The following is a 26,422-nucleotide window of genomic DNA, read 5'->3' as shown; positions in this document are numbered from 1 at the left end:
CATAAGACCTCATGCAATGGGGACAAAATGAAGTGTGCACACAAGGAGGCCTGAAGGAACTCAGAAGAAGAGTTCGCTTACTCTGAGCTATGTTTCAGTGGGACCTGCATCTTGCTAATGTTACCACATCTCGCTGTTTGAATACTTCCCTAAATGGCAGCCTCCAAATTGGACTGAATATGAGTAGACTAAGAAATAGACTAAGGAGAAGAAACAACTTATCTTTGGAATGCGCTTATTGTAACCCAACTCCACTCACCAGCCAAATATACTGGATAATGGAAGACAGCAGGATGCCCAAGTGGTTGATGGATGATGAGTTTAAGTAGGTCAATCAGGAACGGAGAAGGAAGTAACAATGCTCTGAAACGCCCCATCTCAGAGTATTTCAAACAACATGGTCTTGCTGTGGATGAGTAGAAAACCACAACAGCTGTATCAGTCTGATCAACAACACACAGAAAAGAGATGCTCTTATTTAGGTTAAAAAAAAAGGCTTTAGGCACATTCTAAGCCTATGAGCCAGAGTGCCAAGCCTCACAGTCTCTTTAAATGCTGACTCTAGATACACATTTTCACACATAAAATACCATCTTTATGTATCCTCTGTGGTAAGGTCCTACATTTAGGTTTACAAAAACCCATTGCACAAGTATACGAGACTTGGGTTGGCAGCATGTTGTCTGAAAAGAAGCTTAGTTTGTAAAATGACCACAAGTTTAGCGTGAACAAACAGTGTCATGTGGCTGCTAAAAAATGTAAATATAACTTTAGTCTACTTTATTTTTATTATTATCTTTTTGAGATAGGGTCTTGCTCTGTATCCTGGGCTAAAGTGCAGTGGCATCATCTTGGATCACTGTAACCTCAAACTCCTGGACTCAAGTGACCCTCCAACCTCAGGTTCCCAAGTAGCTGCGATTACAGGTGTGTGCCATCACATCCCACTAATTTTTCTATTTTTTTGCTATATTGCTCAGGCTGGTCTCAAACTCCTGGCCTCCAGTGATCCTCCCACCTCAGCCTTCCAAGTGCTAGGATTACAGGCATGAGCCACTGCCCTGACCAACTTTAATCTACTTGAATAGTAAGAAAGAAAAAACTTTTTATTTTAGGAATGTGAGCCCCTTTAAATGATCAGGCCCAGAAAGGCATTTAAAATGTACTAGCTGTCACATCTCACTCCCCCTTGAGCTAAATAATTACCTTTTGAAGCCAGTTGCTATGCAGGCTCTAGACTAACTGAGGTCAAGTAGCCATAAAATGCAACATGCCCTGTAGTTCAACAATGTATAGCCAATCACTAACTAATATCATTTCTGTAAACCAATGAGAATTCCTGATGAACTTTAGTAACTGCTTTCCTCTCTTGATACGTCCTTTTTTCTTTAAAAACTTGAGCCTCTATTTTGTTCTCTGGAGCACTCCCCAAGGCAATTTGGAAGTGTGTCCTGGGCTGCAGTCTTCAACCTTGGCCCAAATAAACTCTCTATATTAATTTTGCCTCAGCTTCTTCCTTTTCGGTCAATAATAGAAGTGTCCAGATAATAAAAGTAATAGTCTTACTGCAGTCTGAATTGATCAGAATAAATCTGGGGTACTGTGCTCAGTTGAAAGGGTGAAATTCTAAGAGTAATTAATATCTCTTACCCATCCCTTTCTTTCCATTCCCACTATGAGATTCTCTTGTCTCATACCTGGTATGGTAGATTGCTTCCAAAGATGGCCTGATGATCCCATTGAATGCACATGCCTTTTGTAGTGTCACTTGCCACTTCTTCCATCAAGAGATGAAGTCTATTTCTCCTTCTGGTGAATCCTGGCTGGCACTGTATCTTACTATGACCAGCAACAAGTGATGGTGTTTAACTTATAGGACTAGTCCTAAGAGGCCTCACAGCTTCCATTTTCACACGCTTGGCTGCCAGCTACCAGGTCAAGAAACTGGGGCTCGGCTGGTCCGATGGTAGTGAGTTAGCAGAACTTACTAACATTAGTGTCACTAAAGTTGGTATTCAAACCCCCCCCCACTGCTAAATTTGACTGGCTTTAAAAAAAAAAAAAAACTGGGGCTAGATGACTGATTGATGAGAGGTCAATGTGAAGAGAAAGGTCATGTAGAGAACTGAGGGACCCAGCCAACAGCTAGCACAGAGGCCCTACACTTGTGAGTGAAGCCATCTTGCATCTTTCAGCCCTAGTCAAACCAATACTGGTGATTTTCTATGTCTGTGTGACTGTCCAGTATAGTAGTCACTAGCCACTTGTGTCTACTGAGTCCTTGCAATGTGACCAGGGCATCCGAAGAACTTCATTTTAAATTTCATTTTATTTTAACTCATTAAATTGCTTTAAATAGCTAGCAGCTACTATACAAGTCAGCATAAAAGGTGGGAAAGAAAATAAACTTTTTATCTGGGGAATGTAAGCCCCTTTAAATTATCAGACCTAGAGAGGCATTAAAATCAGATAGCAGTCATGTCTCACTCCCCTTTGAGGTAAGTAATTATTTTGAAGCTGTCTGCTATGTGGACTCTAGACTGAGTGTCACCACCAAGTAACCATAAATTAAATTAATAATGCCATACGCTGGACACCGTAACTCATACCCTATAGCTGAATAATGTATAGCCAATCACAAATCAATATTATTTCTGCAAACCAATGGGAATTCCTGAAAAACGACTTTTGTAATTGCCCCCTCTCCTGATTCATCCTTTTTTCTTTAAAAACTTGAGCCCCACCTTTGTTCTCTGGAGCACTTCCCAGTGTTTCCTGGGCTGCAGTCCTCAACCTTGGCTCCAATAAACTCTACCTATATCGATTTTGCCTCAATTTCCTTATTTAGATTGATAAAGTCTATTCCCACCCATATCCACCCAGCATAATCCTGCTAAAAGAACAGGGCACAAGGCAGCCAAAAATCACTTTAGCCCCTTCTTGGGTCTTTAAGTACTTAAGCAAGAAAAAAGAAGAAAAAAAGAACTTAAAGCAGTGACTAGAGATGGCTGGTGGAGAAGGATATAGTATAGCTTTTTCAGGGGTGTCAAAAAAGAAAAAAAAACACTTCCCTCCAATGTCACCCAAAGGAAGGTAGTGACCCATTCTAACTAAATTTCATCTGCATAAAATATGCTAACCAGAAGGGAAATTTCCACACAATAGAGTAAATATTAGTCCCACATCTAGCCTAGAGAAGTCCTGACTAGAAAATGAACCTTCAAAAACTGTTTTCAGTGCTCGCTTGGGCATCACATATACTAAAATTGGAACGATACAGAGAAGATCAGCATGGCCCCTGTGCAAGGATGACACGCAAATTCATGGAGCGTTCCATATTTTTAATATTCTGAAATAAAATAAATTTTAAAAACACACACATAAAAACCCATTTTTCTCATCTTCTGAAAAATAAAATGTTAACAGTTCCCCAGTTTACTCTTTTTTGGCGGGGGAGAAGAGGCAGAAAGGAAATCTGAGAAAGCCTATTATTTGTGCTAGACACAGCCACATCTGTTAATGCATCTAATTATCTTAGTCATTTTTTTCAAACCAAGTAAATAGAAGCTCAGAGAGTAATTTGCCTAAGGACCTATAACTAGTCAGTGCCAGAGACAAAACAAAACCAGGCCTCTGAATTTCCAATCCCTTACTCTTTCCAATACACCAGAAAGCCTCTGCTATCAAGAATAAAAAAAAAAATGTCTACCTGCCTTTTGAGATTTTTCATGATCTGGTTACCTAAGTAACTATTTCCACTTATAATGCCTTAACTCTTACCCGTCTGATCTTATTTCCCCTCCTTCACTTGAGCTATACTTTCTTTTCTTCTAATTCTACCCATCCTTCAAAGCCCAGTTTAAACCTTTTATTCCTTCCATGAAAGCCTCCTCATCTTAATCCCAATTAATTTCCCTCTCCTCTGAATTTTTACATCACTTATAACAGGCAACACATAATGTAACATTCTTTATTACACTGCTTTTCCTTTAAATATATCGTAATCTCCCTGAGGACAGAGGCCATTTACTTCTTTGGAGAGCGGCCATCCTCCCTAACTTCCTCCGATTTCCCCCAAAGTAGGTACTTCTGGAATGGATGAATGATCTAAACTCAACAGACAAATACTTCTTGATTCATTAAAGTCAGCCCCAAACTCTGGTGTTTTACCCTTTGCTTAATCTACCGCACACCAGTTAATCCAAGAGGGCGGAGCCGCGAACCGAGAAAGCAGCCCCGCCACGTCACGCGCCCCTCCAGCTCCCGCACGCCACGCCCAGCCTGCTGGTTGCCGATTGGGCGTGGCCCTGTCTAGGGAGGCCGATTGGGCGTGGCGTGCGGGGATGAAGGCGTGGCTCAGAAGAGGAACCTACGCGCTCGGTCAGACTCGGTAGTTTCCGGTAGTCCTCGACCATTTCCGGTAACTGTCACCTCCTCCGCCGACGCACTTCGGGTATTTCCGGCCCCTTTCGGGCTTTTCCGTCTGGCTTCCGCTCGGATCTCTCCACTTCGGGTATTTCCGTGTCCCGCTCGGAGGTGCTCGGCAATCGCTCGGCCTCCCCCATCCCCCGGTAACGGTCGCTGGTGAGTTTAAATGAGCCGGGGCTGGCCGGGCCGGAGCCGCTACGGGGGGGGCCTGAGGTACTGCAGAAAGTGGGCCTGAGTCTCAAGGATGACGGTGCTGCAGGAACCCGTCCAGGTAATGAGAACCCCCTTCTCTGAGGCTTGGCTCGCAGCCTCGGTCGGAAAGCGGCGTATGGCCACTCCGCGGCCTGGTGCGGCCTAGGCCCGGCTGCTTCTCCCGCCTCCCCTTCTGCCGGGACCTGCCTACCTTTCCTTACCTAGGAGGGCTTGGCCGCAACTTAAGCCGTATTACCTCTGGCCCTACTTTACTTCTACCCCTCGGGTAAGCGGGATTCGGCGATAATACCGTCTTTTCCGTCGGAGCCAATGTCTGGCCAGCCCCTCCTGTCAGTCGAGGGGCCTGGCTTGGCCGGGGTTAAGAGATGAGGGGCCGAAAACACGCCCCGGGGGTTCTCTTGCCTAAAAGGTGATTGAGAAGCACATTTGATCAGAGCTTATATGGTGTTCATAATGGTAGGGCAAGTTTTGGAGGGCGGGGGGTGCTTTTGTTTTTGTTTTATGTGAGCGGGTAGAGGGAGGGTGAGATCGATATTTTTCGTACAGATTTCTGTTTGCCAACAGACTTCCTAGCCCACGTTGCCTTTCTCTCAGTGAATTTCCCACTGGACAATGATGATTTGAAAAGACAACTCCAAGGCTCAGTGCTGAGGTGCAAGCACCTATACAAGGGGAGGAGGAGGAAAGGACAAATCTGGGTTTTTTCATTACCTGTGGTGGGGATCGGGAGCATTTTATTGTGCATGTTTATAAGGTGTTCAGAAAATGAAAGATAAATAATGGTTTTCCTGTCAGTTTCTCTGTCCCGACCACACCAAGGTATGCTTTGAGGCACAGTACTCTGTTGGCATAGAAGAAATCCTATTGGATTTTAAGTGTGTGATGCAATGCCAAGTCATTTTTCCCGCTGACATCTGAAGAAACTTCATCTCTTGTCCCTTGGTAATGGACCAGTCTGAGGGACCATCCCACCAGATGATCTTTGACTTGGTCAGAAAAGTTGACCTCTATCAACTGCCGTCTTGGAGTGGAAGACTTTATTTTGAAGTTATAAAGCAAACTGATTTTAGAAATTACTTCATATTCCCCTTAATCGACTTGTGGTATCAAATAGTAAATATTTTAATACAACACTATTTCTGTATTTCCTTAATTGTTCTAAACAGCGTGAAATACTCATTTCTCCTAGTTTAGCTTCTTCTCCAGCTCCTTACATGTAGTAGATATTAGTGTTTAAATGAATATGATGCAGGATTCTATCTTAGGAAATTTACCTGTTTGTAAGTTGTATCCATTCTGCCAGAGCTATTTCTTTCCATCCAAATTCCTCTTACTAGTTCAGAGTCCATTTTAAAACTTTTTGAGGCTTAACATGAAATTAAATGGATAAGACATTACTCAAGTTGTTTAATTTCTATTTCATATTCTTATAATTTTTGTCTTAATAATGAATGATTCTTTTGTCTTCTCTGGCCACAAAAGTCTTCTCAAGTGATAAACTAGTTGCATTGATAGCATATAACCACTTTTTAATAATAATTTCAACCTGTATAAAAGCATGGAAAACAAAAGAAATATGTATCCCATTTCTAGGTAGTATCCATCAGGTTTCCTACTTTTCCTGAGAGTACTTTTTGCAGTAATACTCTTTGATACGTTGAAGGCTTAAAGGTCAAATTTGCCTCTTTTTTTTCCACACTGGCTTTGTCCATTAGATTTTGGGATGGTGGGAAGATGTTTTAGGATTTGATTAGGCAAGAATTTTGGTTGTAATTTATAGTGTAAGGAGCCATTCAAGATGGGATTTAGAGCGGTGGTAGGAACAAGCAACTTTGGCTCCACTGATAAAAATCAATAATCAGGGATAGTGCTGCAGATGGGAAAGGAATTAAGTAAGGAAGAGAATAAAAATAGGACAGATAAGTAATATATTGTCTTTTTTTTTTTTGGTGACAGATTGCATGTATTTGGGAAGGAATGAGAGTAAGCTGGAAACTTATTTCCTTTCTTGGAATGCCTCAGGGTTGGTGGTATTACTAGGTATAGGAAAAAGTTGACAGAAAAGATGAGCAACTGTTTTCTGCTTTTTTTCTTCAAAGTTTTAACATGGAATAGCCAATCTGATATACCATATATGCCTAAATTAAAGCTCCTCCCCAAATTACCTCTCATAGAAAAGTATTGCTTTATATTTGAGTCTTTACAAAAGCCTCACATATTATGAGGCAGAAGTTCTGTCAGTTAATTTTATTTTTAATAACTATTTGGGAAGACACGCTTGCCTAAGTGACTTCAATGAGCGCTTATTTGGATGTTTATAAATGTCACCTGATGAAATCTGTTTTTTAAAAAAGAGGCAAAGACATATATAGATTTATCAATTATTCCTAGAAGTAAGACTTCACAGAAGTGTTGAAGTTGTAAACAAGCCTTTTGAAAATTGCTTTAATAAGCACTGTAGTAATTGGGTATTATATACACAATGTTGTTTTAGAGATCATTAGATAGTGCGGGGGTACTTTGGACTTGTGATGACTAGGGACAGCATTGGAACGTGGATTCAAAGAGTATCATACTTTGGTTACTGTATGAGAAATGTAATGGAGGGGGCTGGCAATAGTAAAAATAGTAGTTTTAGAGATGAAAGTAATTTAGACTAAAGTGGTAGCACTGGAATAGGAAAGAAATAGGTAAATTTGAGAGATGTTTTAAAGGAAGAAATTCAAGAAATATTTGGGAGGTAAAACCAATGAGACTTGGAAATTGATTAGGTGTAGGGGAGGGTATCAAGAATGATTGCTTGGGCTGGGCGTGGTGGCTCATACCTGTAATCCTAGCACTCTGGGAGGCCGAGGTGGGCGGATTGTTTGGAGTTCGAGGAGTTCGAGGAGTTCGAGACCAGCCTGAGCAAGAGCGAGACCCCGTCTCTACTAAAAATAGAAAGAAATTATATGGACAGCTAAAAATATATATGGAAAAAAATTAGCCAGGCATGGTGGCGCATGCCTGTAGTCCCAGCTACTCGGGAGGCTGAGGCAGGAGGATAGCCTGAGCCCAGGAGTTTGAGGTTGCTGTGAGCGAGGCTGATGCCACGGCACTCTAGCCAGGGCAACAGAGTAAGACTCTGTCTCAAAAAAAAAAAAAAAAAAAAAAAGAATGATTGCTTGTATTTAACAAATGGGAAATCCTTTGGGGGGACAGATTTGAAGGAGGGTGATTAATAATTCTGTGTTGAACAAATTAAGTTGGAGATATTTGTGAGACCACCAAATAGAAATATGGAGACAAGGTGGGTGTAGTGGCTCATGCCTGTAATCCTAGCACTTTGGGAGGCCAAACCTCCAAGGCAGGAGGATCACTTGAGGCCAGGAGTTTGAGATCAGCCTGAGCAAGAGCAAGACCCCATCTCTACAAAAAATAGAAAAATTAGCCAGGCGTGGTGGTGAGCACCTATAGTCCCAGCTACTTGGGAGGCTGAGGCAGGAGGATAGCTTGAGCCCAGGAGTTTGAGGCTGCAGTGAGCTATGTATGACACCACTGCATTCTAGCCCTGGGGACAGAGCAAGACCCTGTCTCAAAAAAAAGAAATATGGCAACATAACCCCTAATCTTTTGAGAGTTCTAGTGTTGTTGGGAAGATAAGAATGCTTAACAGGAAACATTGGATAAAGTTACAAGTCAGTATATATTTGATTGCACAGACAATAATAAAGGAATTCAGAAAAAAAAGAGATCCTTATAGGCCAGAAAAATGGGAAAGGTTTCTTGAAGGAGTAAATCTTAAAGCCTTAGAAAATGGGAAGAGTTCAAATTGATAGAGAAAAGTAAGAATATTCTTGACATGGAAATGGCATGAGCAAACCAAAGTTGAGAATGATGTTTAGCAGCAGTCCCCAACTTTTTTGGCATCAGGGACCGGTTTCATGGAGGACAACTTTTCCATGGACTGCGGGGTGGGGCTCGGGGTTGGGGACCGCAGGTTTAAGAAGAGAACAGTAACATATTACAGCCTTGGCTAGAATGGAAATCGAAAGCAGGAAGAGATAAGGTTTTACTGGTCAGGTAGAATCAGGTTATAGGGGACTCATCCAGGCTGAGAAGTTTAGATTTAATGTATGTTGGTAATGAATAGCCATTATGTGAACAGAAGAGTTTTTGAGCAGAATTATGTAATAAAAGCACTTTAGGAATACTAATCTGGTGCCATTAGGGAAGAGGGAGGAGACAAGAGTTAGACATACAAACTAGTAGAATAATCCAGCTACATGGTAATGTAAACCAGGATTTCTTAATCTTTGTAACATTGACATTTTGGGCAAGCTAATACTTTGTTAGGGACTGTGCATTGCAGAATGTTTTGCAGCATCCGTGACCTCTACCCACTAAGTGCCCCCTTGTAGTACTAAATGTTGGGGGAGGCAAAGTTGCCCCCAGTGAGAACCATTGATGTAGACCTAAACTAAATTAGTGTTCTAGAAATTAGATTATAACGTGTAATATGAAAATTCAACAGTGATTTTTTTTCTCCTTATACCTTCTTATATTATCTGAAGCTTTCATTGTCCCTTTGTTTTGTGATCTAAAAAGAGGCAGCTATTTTATTTTTTGACAAAAACAAGAACAAAAAAGTATAAAAAAATTTTTGTAACAAAAACATAAAATTTATAACAAATTTTCTGTAGCAAAAAAGATAGTGAAGTGACGTTTAACTCTGAGTACAACTTACAGAGGTTTGTTTATATTTAAAATAATATTTCATATTTAAGAATAGCTAGCAAGTAAGGAATTTTACAACTTTATGCTGTTGGTTTATTTATCTTTTAAGTTAATGCAACGGGTGACCCATTGATTTAATTGGGGGATTTCTCTTAAATATTTTTTGGGCAGAGAGGAGGAAGGAGTGTTTCTCTGTTTGGCTTCATAACTTTCTTCTAGCAGCATTTCATCCATCTGGCTTTAATTTGTAGGAAAAATTCTAGCAGTAATGCACTGACTGAGGGCTGTTCTTTTAGGGAAGGCCCACACCATCAGTTGGGCAGAGGAGCTGATTTTAGCTCTGCTCACCCTCAGATACTAATTTGTAGTACCTTAGAGACTAATTCCTTCCCTACTCCAGTCCCCTATAAGAGACACCACCACTCAGGAACTTAGAGGTGATTGAGCAGAGCAGGGATGGAAGCTGTATGTGGGGTTCTCTAACTGGCAAGTTTTACTTCTGAGATTTATAGAAATTTGAGTTGGCTGACCTCACTGTCTCTTTCTGATGCTCTTAATAATTGGCAATAAAGGTATGATATTGTTCCGAGTAAAGCTTGATTTTTAAATCAGAAATGGATAGAACTCTTGATCATGATACTTTTCCTCTCTTTCATTTCATTAACTTTAAAAAGAAAAAAATTCAAAGTTCTGGGGTTTTATGGCTTTAGTATATATGTGTCAAATTTTCCAGGTGATCCATAGTACTAAGATAGCTGGTGAATCATTTGGGTCTTTTGTGGCTTGTGTGTTGCAAAAGCAACTGTAGCAGATATGTTGGAGAGCTGTTATGTGATGGAAACTATAAATCATATTTATTGAATTTGTTTATGTTAAGAGATAGGCAAGGAAAAGGTTTTAAGTGCCTAATGTGTGCCAGTCAATATACTAAAAGCATTATATATGTATCATTTCATCTAACCCACAGAACAACTGCAAGAAATAAAGCCCCATTTTTCAGATGAGGAAATTGAGGCCAAGAAAAATATTTTCTCTAAAGTGACACTGCTGGAAGAGCTGGCACACAAGTTTGCGTGCAGGTCATCTCCAACATCAAATCCTGGGTCTTCTTTCTACTTAACCATTTTCTTTCACTTACGGCAAAAGTAAACACATGGGTGTTTAAGAAATCCCCAGATTTCATAAAGGAGTAATAAGGTGGTAATTATTTGTATTATAAAATAATTCTTCTATTTATCACAGTTTCTTTCAACAGAGACTCCCAGAGATCCTTAATTATTTAATATACATCCAGAAATACAGACAGACTTAAGGCTAAGACTAACATACAAGAATGCTGGCTGGGTGTTGTGGCTTACACCTGTAATCCTAACACTTTGGGAGGCCAAGGCAAGAGTATCACCTGAGGCCAGGAGTTCAAGACCAGCGTGGGCAACATAGTGAGACCCTGTCTCTACAAAAAAACAGAAAAAATAGCCAAGTGTGGTGGTAGTTGCAACTACAAGGGAGGCTGAGGCAGGTGGGATCGCTTAAACCCAAGAGTTTGAGGTGGTGAGGTGGCAGAGAGCTATGATGCCGCAACTCTAACTCAGGCAACAGAGCAAGACCCTGTCTCATCTCAAAAAAAAAAAAAAAAAAAAATACTAACAGCGGGATAACTGCCAGAAGGTAAAGATCATTTGTTTTTTCATTTGACATACATTTACTAGGCACCTGCTTTAAAAGTACGTGATAGATGCTGGTAGTGTAATAGTGAAAAAAACGTATGTACTCGCTACCTTCCTGGAGTTTATAATACAGTGAGGAAGACATTACTGAAATACTCTCCTAATTAATACAAAATTATAGCATTGAGAAGTATTACAAAGGCAAGGTACTTGGTGCTATTAGCGTGTATAAGAAGCATGCCTAATCTCATCTGGGCGTCCCAAAAAAGCCCTCTCTCAGAAAGGAATTTGAAGGACTAGAATCTCATAGTTGGAGGAAGGGAAGAGTGTGCCAGTTAAAGTGAATGGCACATATAGAGGACTGTGGCAGGAGGGTAACATGGCAGATTTAAGGAGCTGAAAGAAGGCTGTTATGGTGCTAGCACAGAGTGCATAAGAGAACATGATAAAAGATGAACTGGAGAGGTAAGCATGGACCATACCACACTGCCTAGTCTAGTGGCTTTAGTTTTTATTATAAGGGCAAAGAGAAGCCACTAAAGGATTTTAAGCAAGGAGGTAACATGATCAGATCTGATTTGTGAAAAGCCCACAGTGACGGAATGGCTCCTAAGGTGGAAAGGAATTGAGAGAGGCCAATTAAGACACTGTTAAAATAATCCAGGCAAAATGCAGTCTGCTTTAAAAATGTAAATGTTTATTGTGTTTCTTCCTTTCATTATTACTGCAGTTGCCTAATTTCAAAAGTGAATGTCATTTTGAAAGATACCTATGTGCGTTTCCAGAACTCTAGGTCATACCTGGTCTGGTAGGAACACCAAAAGATCAGATCTGACTCTGAGAGTTTAGAATTTAATAAAGCACAGAGCTAGATTTTCACACACCTATGTTGGAGTTAGGTGTTTTTAACCTTTATTTTATAGGTAATTAAAGCTCAGAGAAATGACTTGGTCATCTTGATTAGTAAGTGGCAGAGGGATCCTCTTTATCTGCCCTGGATTAGGGTATGGAGATGATATTAAGCATTGAAAAAATAATTGTTGAGTCAAATTAGATTTGAATGCCTTTTAGCATGTTGTTTTCTTTTCTTTTCTTTTTTTTTTTTTTTGGGGGACAGAGTCTCACTCTGTTGCCCGGGCTAGAGTGCCATGGCATCAGCCTAGCTCACAGCAACCTCAAACTCCTGGGCTCAAGCTATCCTTCTGCCTCAGCCTCCCGAGTAGCTGGGACTACAGGCATGCGCCACCATGCCCGCCTAATTTTTTACATATATTTTTAGTTGTCTAGCTGATTTCTTTCTATTTTTAGTAGAGACGGGGTCTTGCTGTTGCTCATTCTGGTCTCGAACTCCTGAGCTCAACGATCCACCCGCCTCGGCCTCCCAGAGTGCTAGGATTACAGGTGTGAGCCACCGCGCCTGGCCTAGCATGTTGTTTTCTGAGTGACATTTTTTGGGTTGCTATGCAATCCAAATGTTGGAATTCTCAGAGGAGAACATCTATAGTTTATCACATTACATTTTATCTATCTCTTTGCTATGTTGTAGTGTACAGGAAATGTAGGCTGGATAGTGGTGAGTTTATATTCACTCCTTACTAACCCCACATATTTTTCTTCTAAGGTTCAGCTTCCTAATTGTATGATAAGAAAACAAAAGCACCCACAAGGACAGTGACCAGCCAGGTACCTGTGGATAATGGCTGGCTTATTCATAATTTCTTATTGTCAGTAGATACCTGAAAATCCAAAATGTTTTAAGCCTTTCTGTAGCCCACCTGAATAACTTTATTTTCTCAAACTAGTTGGGTTTTTTACATTATTTTGTTTTTTGCTGAAATCAGGATCATGTAGCAAAGTAGATGGGGGGTGTTCAGTGAAAGTTTACTGGATGGCTGAATGTTATTTTTCAAAAGTGGTAGGCACACCAAGTGGTATGACAAGGTAAATGATCTGAGTAGTATGGAGGGAAGTAAACAACATGCTCTAAACTGCTACTAACTAGAAAAGTCTGGGTATCTTCCAAGATCACACCACCATGATTTTATTGCCCAAAGTCTGATCTATTCCAACCCCTCTGTCAGACTTTGACCCAAGTCTCCTTTCCAGATTCTTCCTTTGCTTTTTAATGTTTTGTTTATTGTGGTAAGGAAGAAAGAACTAGATGTTATTTTGTATTGTTTTATATTGTTAACATTAATGTTCCCTTTTATTCATAGTAGTAAAAGTTAATTATAGTAAGACTGTCTTAACTTTTGTTTTAGCTCCAGATTGGGTTTCTAAAAGTTTGTATGTCAGTAAATGCAAAATGGATTCAGAGTTCCAAAACACACATTCATTCATTCAGCAAACATTTATTGAGCATTTATTATGTTTGAAGGCAGTTATCTAGGATAATTAGGGAAGTAACTAGTTAACTAGGATAATGAACGAATTATAGAGAAAAATAATCTAGTTTTTGTTCTCGAGAAGTTCAGGGCAAAATAATAGGCAAATAACCAAGTAATTCTAATAAACAGCCTGATATAAGAAAGTATAAACAAAATTATGCAGAACCTCATAGTATCAAGCGGTTAATAATTGCATGAGATAGATCTAGGAAGGCTTCATGAAAGGCAAGAGAACATGCAAGCTGAATTTGGGAGAAAGAATGACTAAAATCTCAGGAGGAGACGGAAATTAAAGACAAGAGATCAAACAGGCAACAATGTTAGCAAACACTTTGAAGTATGAAAATACAGTTAATTTTTAGGAACTAACGGAGGATTTTTCTGATTCTAGACCATAGGCAGCTTTTGTGGGATGTGAAAACAGCTGAAAGAGAGAAGTTGAAGCCAGATGTGATTTGAAAATCTTACTAAAGAGTATGTGCTTTATTCCGTAGATACGTTTTTGTAAACTCTAGGTTTCTCCAAGAGGAACCATTAGAAGGTTTTGATCAGGGAGGAAGACATGATGATGGCAGTAGCTAAAATTTATTACGTAATCATTAGGTATGTGCTAGGAATCGTTATGTATGTACTCAACTGGAGTCTTACAGTTTAAAAGAAGCGACTAAGACTTAAGAGCCATAACATTACTTGCCCATGACTAGTAAGTCGTAGATCAGGAGTTTGAATGTAAGCTTCTCACTATCGTCTCCTGTTTCCCAGTGAAGATATTTGTGTTTGAAGAACGTAATTCTGGGACAGGATGAGTTCCAACACAGCTTGCAGGCAAGAAGACCCTTCTCTGCCTCCTGGGTGGGTGAATGGGGAATAGAGATGGAAACTGGGGTCTGATGGGGTCTCTGTGAAATGGCACACTCCACAGGGTTTGGCCGGTCACAGTCCAGTTTGCATACCCATTACGGACATCCTCAGCCCTGGCTTAGTTAAATAACCCATTCTCAGGACCAGAGGGCATCCCCCGCCCCACCCCACTGCCCAGTCTTCCAGGTGCTGCCTGGTGCCCCTTGGTTGCTCTATTTGCAAAAGGGGTGTGGACCTGAGTCTGTTGGGAGCCAGTGTTCTCCATTTTGTGAGATTGAGGGGCATTGTGGTATTAATTTATATGGAGGTATTCCAGAAACAAGCATGTAAGACAGCTGGCAGAGAAATGAAGTATGGCAAAATTACAATTGTATCAACCCCTTTGTCTTCTGGAAATTAAGACTAGGAGGTGTTGGGATAAATCATCTTTTTTGGCAACAAATTATCTTTAATACAGAATTAGTTATAAGCATCTGGAAATCCCAGGATTTCTCTGATTCAGAGCAGCCTAGAAACTGTCACTATTGAAGTCATCTAACAGGATATGCCAACTACTTCTGAAAATATTGGGGAAAGTGAAATGGAAGTTGACATTAATTTTCAGACAAAGGGAGATTTCTTAGTAGCCTTATTTGGGTGGATTGTGATAGGAGGTGGTATTCATGATTAATTTCCATTGATACATAAAATATTTTAATAGATTTAAGAAATGGTGACCAAGAAGAAGTGTGAAGACCTATGAACAAGAGAGCTCGGGAGTTGAGTAATTCAAGCCTTTCTTTAAAGCAAAGGGACATGGCCTGTAGAATTAGAAATTATTTCACTCATAATGTCTTAGATTAACATTGGATGAGACCCCCTCTTTGGCTTTGGGGATTTTTTTGAGCAAGGGGGTTTTTATTTAGAATAAATCTTTTAGATCAGGCTTTTCAAATTTTAATATGCATATAATTCACCTGGGGATCTTGTTGAAATGCAGACTGGTAGGGTCTGAGATTCTACACATTCTAGAAAACTCCTAGGTGATGCAAGTGTTGCTACTCTAAGGAACACACTTTGAGTAGCAGAGTGTTAGCTAGTTCTTTGAAGTAGCAAGAAATGACTGGGTTAAGAACACAAACATAGGAAGGAAAAAAATTTCGCCTGTGTCTGTGTTACTATAGGATATTCAAAACTAAGGGTTTTTTTTAGTTTAAATATTATATGATTCTATTTATATGATGTACATATTTTTTTTTTTTTTTTTTGAGACAGAGTCTTACTCTGTTGCCCTGGGTAGAGTGCAGTGGCGTCATCATAGCTCACTGCAACCTCCAACTCCTGGGCTCAAGTGATCTTCCTCCCTCAGCCTCCCAAGTAGGTAGGGTACAGGCACACACCATAAGCCTCACTAATTTTTCTGTTTTTTGCAGAGATGGGGTCTCATTCTTGCCCAGGCTGGTCTTGAACTCCTGAGCTCAAGCAATCCTCCCACCTTGGCCTCCCAGAGTGGTAGGATTACAGTCATGAGCCATTGCACCCAGCCAAGTTCCTTACTGTTCTTTCTTGAGGAAATAGAAAAATATACCTTTGGACTAAGTCATTGACTACTATTAGGAATAAATATTTGCTTATTTAACAAAATTCATTGAGCTTTTTCTCTATTCAAGGCATATTAATCACTTACCATAATCCAGATGTACAGTTACAATATTAGCTAGTGATTGGTAACCAGATTTTACTGGCTCATTGTAACCCTTATTAAGTCATTCAAATTATGAACTTGTGGACATGCTAAAAATAAAAGATAACTGTGTTATATCATGATCAGTTGTGAAATATCTCAAAAGTAGTTTATTATTAAAAATTTGTAAGTTTATAAATGAGCTGTATTTTAAAAATTAATTGGAGACTTTTATTCCATCAGATTGGTAAAAATTTAAAAGTTTGACAATACTTAGTGTAGGCAAGGATGCAGAGTAATGGGAACTCATATATTGTTAATGAGAATGTAAATTAAACCAATGATTTCAGCTGGGCGTTGTGGCTCACACCTGTAATCCTAGCACTCAGGGAGGCCAAGGCAGGCGGATCATTTCAGCTCAGGAGTTCGAGACCAGCCTGAGCAAGAGTGAGACCCCCCCCCCCCCCCCGTCTCTACTAAAAATAGAAAGAAATTATATGGACAACTAAAAATATAGAAAAATACAGAAAAAATTAGCCAGGCATGGTGACGCATGCCTGTAGTCCCAGCTACTCAGGAGGCTGAGGCAGGAGTATTGCTTGAACCCAAGAGTTTGAGGTTGCTGTGAGCTAGGCTGGCGCCATGGCGCTCTAGCCTGGGCAACAGAGTGAGACTCTGTCTCAAAAAAAAAAAAAAAAACCAAACCCCAATGATTTCAGAAAATGATTTGACATTACCTACTAATGATGAGCATGTACATGTTCAACAACCCAGTAATTTTATTCCTAAGTATATATATCCTAATTTGGAGAGATTCTTTTTCATTTGTTTGTTTGTTTTGGTTTGGTTTGGGGGTTGTTGCCTTTTTTTTTTTTTTTTTTTGAGATGGGGTCTGGCTGTATTGCCCAGGATAGCATGCAGTGGCTACTCACAGGCACATAGTGCATCACAACCTCGAACTCCTGGATCTCAAGCCATCCTCTTGCCTCAGCCTTCCAAGTAGATGGTACTACAGGCACACACTACTGTGCCCGGCTAGAAAGATTCTTAAACATGTTCCTCAAGAGATGAATATGAGAGTTTTTGTTGCAGTCTTGCTGTAATTGCAAAAAAAAAAAAACAAAACAAAACATTTTGGTATATTTATACAATGGAAACACTATTCAGCAATTAAAATGAATTCCAGCTACATATCAAGGATGAATTTTTAAAATATAATGTTGGATTTCAAAAGCAAGTCATAACAGAATATATACAGCACTTTGTATTTAAATAAAGTTCAAAAACGGGAAAGTAAATGTTATACTGCTTAGGGATGATATATTCAAATGTATAAAATTGTGAAGAAAACCCAAAGAAAGGTCAACAAGATTTAGGGTGTCCATATATCCCATCTGGGGTATTTCCTCTTTAGGGCAGGAAGAGGTAATATTATCAAAAAGGAGCACATGAGGGCTTCAAAGATATTGGTAATATTTTATTTCTTGAACTGAGTGGAGAGTTCATAGGTCTAAGTATTTTTGTTTATTGTTACTTAAGATGTCCTTCTGTCTGATACATACTTTATGTTTCATAATTCTAAAACATATTCAAATAAATTGAAGGTTATTTCAATGATAACTTTACTCATTTGCATTCCAGTATGCTTCCTTGAGTGGGTGAGAATTGGGTGGCATTAAAGGTAATAGGTGGGGAAGTTTTTATGGGAGAATCACATACATTCAAACATCTCCCTCATGTGTATCAAGTAATGTGGTTGGGAACCACTGCTATTAAGAGCCTGCACTTTAGTAGAGTAGGCAGACCTGTAAACAAATAACTGTAATATAATATGAGTGCTCTACTAGAAGATGTATGTTAAAAAAGAAATGGCTAGAGATGAGCCAGGAAAGCTTTACGGAATAGATGTTATTTAACCTGGGTCTTTAGAGATGAGAATTTGTAAGGGGAGGTTGGTGAGGGAGCCCACGTTACCCGATGAAGGAAATGGATGTGCAAAGGCGCAGAAGCCTAAAAGTCCGTGGAGTTGAATGCATAAACTCAGATATATTAGGAGCCATGCTGTGAAGAGCCTTATCTAACACTCTATGGAGTTTCTTCTGTGGACATTGAGGTTTCGTCACTTAATTAGGGTTATTAATTTGAGAATTATATGCAAAGCTCTGTGGTGGTAGTTACCTTGAAACTCTGTATGTATGTATATTTATGTTCTTTTTAATGCACTTACAGGCTGCTATATGGCAAGCACTAAACCACTATGCTTACCGAGATGCAGTTTTCCTCGCAGAACGGCTGTATGCAGAAGGTTTGTAATCTGTTCATTTCTATAAAACTCTATAAATGAATAAAATATATAGAATTCTATCACTTTTTATGACTGTAACAAGATTTTGGGTATCACTTTCTTGTTTTTTCTTTCTGCTTGACTCTAGTTCATAAGAACTTTTGTATTTGTGTAGTTCTCTTACATGTTGCTTTTAATAACTGTAGAGTTGATTCAGATTCATGCACTATGATTTACTTAATCATTTTCCAATCTTTAAATATTTTTTCCCAGGTTTTTTTAATTATTGTTATTAGAACACAGTCTATATTCTATGGCTAAGAGCATGGATTTAGAATTTAAAAATCCTAACCCTGTCACTTAAATATACAATTTTAGAACCTTGGACAAGTTACTTTAATGTCTGAACATCTCAGAATTTTCATCTATAAAATAAAGATAATAATCACCTAAATACAAATCTGGGAACGACACCAATTGGACATCAGACTGAGGTGGGGGTGGGGGAGGGGATGGGGGTATGCCTACACAATGAGTGCATTGCACACCGTTTGGGGAGTGGTAACACTTGAAGGTGCTGACTCGGGAAAGGGGGGGGTGGGGAAAAAAATATGAAACTGTTGTTTTTAACTTGCATTGTTCACTTAATAATTTATCATGAATATTTCCCATATTATTTCATATCATTGTACAAGAAATAATAAAAAAAAAATAAAAAAAATAAACAGAAAAAAAAATAAAGATAATTGTATCTTAGAATTAAAAAATTTAATAAGATACTATATTTAAAGCATTTGGCACAGCCATCTGGCATGGTAATAAATGCTCAATAAACATTAGTGGTAATGTATGTTTTGTTTCTGTTAAGTTATAATTTCTCTTTAACTAGTAAGTTATAATTCTGTTTCTAAGATGCTGGTATAGGTAATTGTGTGCAGCATTTTTTTAATTTTGAGTCATTTCCTTGGGTTATATACTCTAAAATGGAATTTATAAGTCAAGGGTATGATCATTTCTACAACAAATTACCTTTTGCCCAGTTGTTAACCCAGCGGAAAGAAGGTAATAATCTGGGGTGTTACTGACAACATAAGAATACAACTTCTTCATAATCCTATCTGTATCAGATTTGACCATTTTGATGTATTTTTTGCTTACTTGAGAAATGTGAAGTATTTTGACTTATGTTTTTACAACTATTAGGAATTCTGGATATTTTCTCAAGTATTTAAAATTTGTTCCCATTGCTATGAGCTAATCTTTGTTTATTGCATATGTACTTTGTCAATTGTAATTTTTCTTATTGCCTCATTAGCTGGAAAATTGTCTTTTTATAACTACAATAAATATATGGTTCTTGGTAGTTTAAAAAAATTTTGAAGAATTTATGATAGTATATTGAGTAAGATATGAGCCAGAAATTATTTTATTTCACATTATTATTTAATTTAGTCAGTATTGTATGTTAAATAGTGCTTTTTTTTCTTCCCACTTAGTATTTTACTTGGTTTTATCTTAATTTTTAAAAATGTTTGGCTCTGCCTCCAGAATCTCTCCTCTGTTCCATTGGTTAATTTCCTGTTTTTAACCCAATATCATATTTATAATTTACACTGTTATCTTTTAATATTTAATAAGGCATACCTCCTGTCATTGCTTTTTTTCCTTTCCAATTCATTCTATAATAAGAAGTCTTTACCCCTTTTACCCTTTTTTTCACTCTTTCATTTTTCCATGTGCATTTTATTATGTTAAAATTATACAAAGATTTTGATCTGATCTATAAATTAATTTACGAAATATTGACATGTCTATTATTTTATATTTTTCTCTCCTTCTCAACCAGAAACAGTGCTGCCTTTTTTTATTCAGGTGTTTGTTTAATTCAGTGTTTCTGCTTGAGGCTTGGAAAGTTACTCAGTAAATGTTAGTTTCTCTCAATCTAGAGCCTAACCATATATTTCTATGAGGGAAGATTTTAGAATTTAAGTGCGCTGAGAGCAGGTATTATCCAGCTCAATAAAAATGACAATAATTCTACTATTTATTAATTTCTTACCTGTGTACTGTTCTAAGTACTTAATATTAGTTACTTATTTAATCTTCAGTAATCCTATAAGACAGACATTGCTATTGCCATTTTATAGATGAAGAAACTGAGACCACTGTCCACAGGCAGTAAGTAGTAGATCTATCTCGTTACATTTTACCAAGAGTACCACTTCTCTGATTTGCAACCATAGTAGGCATCATTAAACCACCACAGTACTTATTTCCACTGAACCAACCTCAGGGTTCTTGTCAACATGGTGTTTGTGGCTGACAGTATCAGTTGATCAGAGCGAATAATGCTGGATGTAACGTGATTGACCCTTTGCTCACTGCCTGCCACTAGTGGCAATTCCTGTGTTTTGGGGAAAGACATCTAGCAAGGCATGAGGCTAAAGGAGTTGATGGCTAGGATCTTCTGTAAGCCAAATGCTTGAAATAATTTCTCATTTTCACTAATTCCTTGTCACCCATTTGTCTTTCTCCCAAGAGTTTCATAGTCTGTGTAAGATTGTGGTGTAAGAGGGAAAGAACAGCGGAATGATGTTAGAGAGCATCTCAACTCAGATGTTCATTAGCTGTTTGATCTTAGGAAAGAAGTTAGTCTGAGCCTAATTTTCTTCATCTTTAAAATGGGAAGAGAACTATCTATTTAACAAGATAGTTTTAAGGACTAAATATGGTAATATATGTAAAGAATCTGCTATAGTTTGTGGCACACAAGAAGTCCTTTAGAAGTTCCCTCTCTCCCTAGCAAATCCTATTACAGTAGCTTTTCAGATTTTTTTTTTTACTCTTATTATTATATATGATGTACTCTGATATTTCTATTGAGTGATTTGTTGTTGTTGTTGTTTTAATGCAGGTTGATACCTAATAAATTGACTTCGCAGTCCACTAGTGAGTTGAGATTTGCTGTTTGGAAAAATTCTGTCTTAATTCTGTTTTAATTTTATTATCTCCTTCCATATTCCTTTCCCCCACCGTAACCACATATTTTTCCTTTCACTGCCAATACCCAATCCCCTTGACCAAGGTTTTTCTCCATTGCTAATTGATTAACTGTTAAGAATAAATAGAACTGTGCTCGCTTCGGCAGCACATATACTAAAATTGGAACGATACAGAGAAGATTAGCATGGCCCCTGCGCAAAAAATTTTAAAAAAAGAAAAAAAAAAGTAAGAATAAATAGAACTGAGTGCTATGGAAAAAATAGAAATAGTGTTAGATTATGAGGAAAAAATACATTAATGCAACTAATGGGGTAGGCCCTTCAAGATATATACATATGTATGAAATATGATTTATTTATTTTTATTTATTTGTTTTTGAGACAGATAGAGTGCCGTGGCATCAGCCTAGCTCACAGCAACCTCAAACTCCTGGGCTCAAGCAGTCCTACTGCCTCAGCCTCCCAAGTAGCTGGGACTACAGCTGCATACCACCTTGCCCAGCTAATTTTTTCTATTTTTAGTTGCCCAGCTAATTTTTTCTATTTTTAGTAGAGATGGGGTCTTGCTCTTGCTCAGGCTGGTCTGGAACTCCTGAGCTCACCGTTCGTTTTTTTTGCACCTGTAGCACTAGTACTGCTATATATGCCATTAACATACATGTGCCAAAATTTTTTATCATTTACTGTATATTATTTCTTACTTTAGGGTTTCATGAAAAATCATAAGATGAACGAAAGAAAAAGGGTTCTGTTGGTTTTTGCTTGCAGATATAGATGACAAAAAACTTATGAGTAAAATTTCAAATTACTATTTTATCCCAAATCTTGAAATGGAATTGACTTTGCAGGAAGATATGGCAAGTTTGTACTTTAGAACAGTGGTTCTTAAACTTTAGTGTGCCAAAGAAGTACCTGATGAGTTTGTCAACCACACAAATTGCTGGTCCCCACTCCCAGAATTACTGATTTAGTGTGTCTGATGTGGTCCATAAGAATTTGCATTTCTAGCAAGTTTCCAAGTCATGCTGATCCTGGAACAGGGACCACCGTTTGAAAACCACTGGCTTGGAAGATCCTTCAGTCCACTGGTATTATTTGTGTAACCCATTTTTAGAAGCATAGGTTTGTGGTTTTTCCCTCTTTTCTTTCCATCCCCTTTATTGTTGCCTCTATAGACTTACCTGGATTGGTTTCAAGGTTGTGAGGATAGAAGTGAAGTGATGATCAGTTTGGGAGAGAGACAGAGTAAATAACTCTAACTTTCATTAACTGAAAGGGAAGGGGGCATTTCCTACTGTAAAGAAAAGGGGACACTTTGATTAATAACTCAGCTCTTGCCATTGGAGAGCAATTTAATTATTGTTACTGCTTAAGTCTGTCAACTGGATGGCAAAATGGTGTAGATATTCACAATTTAGAATTTTTTCTTTATCTTTATCTTAAATATAATTTAGTATATATTTGGTGTTAGAAACAAATGTTTTTTTCAATGCGATATTTTTTTAATGTAGGAATTATTTCAGATTGGTTATTAGGTTTACTTACCTTCAGTTTCTCCTGCTAATAAAATTTGACTTCTGTCATCACAAAAAGTTTATTAGAAAAATATTACCTTAAAAAAAGATGGTTTGCTGGTGGTCTATCTAAAGGGGGGGAGGGTTGCTTTTCTTAAGGATTTACAGAGAATACCCTGATTGTCTTCATTGTATTATTTCCTTGGTTCCTTTTCAAGAGAAGGTAATCAGGAGCTGGGGAATTAACTTATATTAGCAAAATATTTCTCCATAATTCAAATTTGAATTAATAAGTGATTGTTTTATATTAAATAGCATGCCCTTTTTTTGTTAACCTTGTTTATTGCCAGATAAACTGATTACTATTCAATATACTGAACAACAGCCAACTTTTTTTTAATGTCTGTTCTTAGTACATTCAGAAGAAGCCTTGTTTTTACTGGCAACCTGTTATTACCGCTCAGGAAAGGCATATAAAGCATATAAACTCTTGAAAGGACACAGTTGTACTACACCACAATGCAAATACCTGCTTGCAAAATGTTGTGTTGATCTCAGCAAGTAAGTTTTCTAGCTAATTTTGTTTTACTTACACTGTAGAATTTTGGATAAAATTCTTTTGACAGATTAAATCTGATTGATTGCCTTTCTTCCCTCTTTTTCTTTCTGTAATATATCTTTCTTGATTATAGGGGTTTGTTTATTTCAGTAACATTTGAAATATTAACACTGTTGCCTATGGCATTATTTATGTTATGGAGATTTCATTGTTATGGTAATAATAGAATTTAACTCTGGAGAAACTTAAGTTATAACTAATTCTTATCAGTTTCTGAAATGGTCACAAATATTTTCTTTCCTTTGCTTTCAAAGACCAAGTTGAATAAACCTGAAAACCTGCCAGTTCACTTGAGATTAGTGCTCTCCTATGTTTAGGTGGTTGTGTAGTTTCCTTTCAAGATTGTTTTCTTGAGCACTTCTTTTGTACATTGCAGTTAACCAAGTCAGCTATCCCTATTCCATATTTGGAGGCAGCTAGAGGTACAGAGAGTTCTGTTAAACTTTTTTCTGTGCTATAAGAGTTGGAAAAATGAGGGGGAAGGGGCGAGGAGTAAAAAAGGAAAAAAATTTTTAAAAATTAAAAACAGAGAGGGAATAATGGTAAAAGTGACTAAACAAATATTTTCAAAAAGCCTGTATGTATATTTAGTTTGTAGGTTTACAGTGGGAAGATACAAATAAGTCTTGTAAAGTTACCATAGACCGATAAATAATTACATTATTTGTCCAGTGACTAATTGATGACTTTTTAATTAAAGCTAGCTAAAATAATATTTAAAACTTCTAAGATAGTTGTTAGTGAATTATTTTTAAAATCCAAAGATTCTAATGTTGAATTCTTAATCTACTTTCTTATTTAATTTGCCGATTTCTTAAGCCAATTCTTACGTGTTGACATTCTTTATCCCATTTATAAATATTTATATTTTTTAAAAGTCCCATTGACAGTAAAAGGGACTTTAAATATTCACCTTTTGTGTTCAGGATATGCTGTGTAAACTTACTTGAGAGTTTTCCATATGATGATTTCAATGGTTTTTAATCAAACAATTTAAAACACAAACCATTATAGACTCTGATACACTAAAAATATATAGTGAAATCAGGGAAATTTTTTTTTCATTTGGAGAATATTTATGATTTTCTATATTGAGAAAATATCAACAAAAAGAGATGAAGTACTAGTCAAGTTTCATTTTTAAATCTTAAAATGACTGAGGCCATTAAGTATGTACTTTTTAATTAAAATATATTAGACTTGTTTGATTTGAGTGCAAATTCCTCTTTCAAGGAATTATAGAACTAAGAAGAGCCACCACATCTGTTAATGGAAAACCATTTATATTCACCCCCCCTTCCCCAGATCATCTTCTAGTTCTTCTGACGTGAGTAATGAATGTGTTGCTCAGACTGGATTTATACATACAGAGACTAAATTGTATTGGTTCTATTTTTAAAGACAAAACTGAAAATTTAAGAGCATAAATTTCCAGCCTCCAAAATTATTCTAAATACATGTTTACCACTATTCTCAATTTTTTTTTTTTTTTTTTTTTTTGAGACAGAGTCTCACTCTGTTGCCCGGGCTAGAGTGCCATGGCATCAGCCTAGCTCACAGCAACCTCAAACTCCTGGGCCCAAGCAATCCTCCTGCCTCAGCCTCCCGAGTAGCTGGGACTACAGGCATGTGCCACCATGCCTGGCTAACTTTTTCTATATATTTTTAGTTGTCTGGTTAATTTCTTTCTATTTTTTAGTAGAGACAGAGTCTCGCTCTTGCTCACGCTGGTCTTGAACTCCTGACCTCGAGTGATCCTCCCGCCTCTCAATTTTTTTAAAAAAAAATTTTTTAATTAAAAAAATTCATCTTCATACTTAGACAAGTACGTTGGAAATGAAGAATGTCTTTATATGAAGTGCTTTCTGTATTGTTTTTTAAAAATCTGTAAACTTATATTTTAAAGGCTTGCAGAAGGGGAACAGATCTTATCTGGTGGAGTGTTTAATAAGCAGAAAAGCCATGATGATATTGTTACTGAATTTGGTGATTCAGCTTGTTTTACTCTTTCATTGTTGGGACATGTATATTGGTAAGTAAGAATGGTCCAATTTGTCAGAAAAGCATTTCCCATATGAGAATGCTTTGTAGTTTAAAAAACTTACATTTATCTGTGTTTATCAACTAGCACTTGGCTGAGTAGTAGTACACAATCTTCTGATTCTCTGACCTTGTTAAACCTATAATATAGTGGAGATGTTGTTCCCATTTTTGACTCTCCACTTAGCCTTAATGATGATAGGTACAGCAACACTGCGTAACAGTTGAGTGCGCATATGTTAGTTTTTTTACCTTGGGTGAAAAGAGTATCTTTATGTGATCTGCTGAAGAAAAAGAAGAGTGAAATTTGTTTTCTGTAATATTAAATATCAGTCCTGCTCCTAGGAAAGAGGCTTGAAGGCAAGTTTCAGTAATAAAAAATAGTAGTTCTCATGTAGTACATCAGAGTGATTTTGAAGTATGTCACAAGAAATTTCTTACAGTGGTAGTTGAAATAATTGTGATTTTGTAAATAATTTTTAAATTTATTTAAATTAAATTTTTAAAAAGCAAATGAATTCAAAATTATCACTACAATAACATTGTTCTCACCTGTTTTCATTCTGAAATACTTTTGGAGTTAGGGAGTAGGGAGTGGAGATATAATTAGGAATTTTTCATAACTGCCCGTAGGAGTGCTTCTCATGTGTGAATGTCATCTGTTATGTATCAGGGAAGAAGTGACTGAGGACTGCTTGTCTAAAGAAGCAGGATAGCATCTGTTTTAAGATAAGTTGAGGCTAATGCGAATAATGGTAAAAAATAAAACGAAAAATGTCTTTTTGAAAAAATAAATTATTTGGTTGAATTTTGGAGTGTTTTGGAGTATATCCAGCCATTGACACTACCCTTGAGAATAGGAGTAAGTAAAGATATATCAATATCTTCATTTATCTGAAAAAAAGGGCTGGAAGTATTGAATTAGTTCATGCAATGATGATTCTTCATATATATTCAAGAAATATATATATATATATATTTTTTGCGATCTATCCTCCATTATAGCTAAGCATAGTACTTGGCACTGG

The 26,422-nt window shown here is 37.5% G+C and overlaps 1 protein-coding gene and 2 non-coding genes across 6 annotated transcripts in view; all 3 read left to right on the top strand.

Moving 5' to 3' along the window:
* The first annotated feature begins 3,236 nt into the window (after positions 1 to 3,236).
* On the top strand, positions 3,237 to 3,343 carry LOC138392688 (U6 spliceosomal RNA). The gene has a single exon (XR_011234974.1). It is a non-coding gene; the product is annotated as a U6 spliceosomal RNA (small nuclear RNA).
* A 1,225-nt stretch (positions 3,344 to 4,568) lies between these two features.
* The window catches only part of CDC27 (cell division cycle 27), a 62,653-nt gene continuing 40,799 nt past the window's right edge, over positions 4,569 to 26,422 (top strand). For all 4 annotated transcript variants that reach the window (XM_069482749.1, XM_069482748.1, XM_069482746.1 and 1 more), the window contains exons 1-4: positions 4,569 to 4,699; positions 18,165 to 18,240; positions 23,149 to 23,296; positions 25,261 to 25,386. In XM_069482749.1, the coding sequence (XP_069338850.1) occupies positions 4,673 to 4,699; positions 18,165 to 18,240; positions 23,149 to 23,296; positions 25,261 to 25,386 (377 nt within the window). In that variant the 5' untranslated portion in view covers positions 4,569 to 4,672. The remainder of the gene's footprint in view (positions 4,700 to 18,164; positions 18,241 to 23,148; positions 23,297 to 25,260; positions 25,387 to 26,422) is intronic.
* Positions 21,352 to 21,454, top strand: LOC138392724 (U6 spliceosomal RNA). The gene has a single exon (XR_011235009.1). It is a non-coding gene; the product is annotated as a U6 spliceosomal RNA (small nuclear RNA).

Source organism: Eulemur rufifrons, chromosome 9 (assembly GCF_041146395.1).
Source record: "Eulemur rufifrons isolate Redbay chromosome 9, OSU_ERuf_1, whole genome shotgun sequence".
Taxonomy (NCBI): domain Eukaryota; kingdom Metazoa; phylum Chordata; class Mammalia; order Primates; family Lemuridae; genus Eulemur; species Eulemur rufifrons.
Note: the sequence above shows the minus strand (reverse complement) of the source record. Positions and strands in the feature narration are given on the sequence as shown.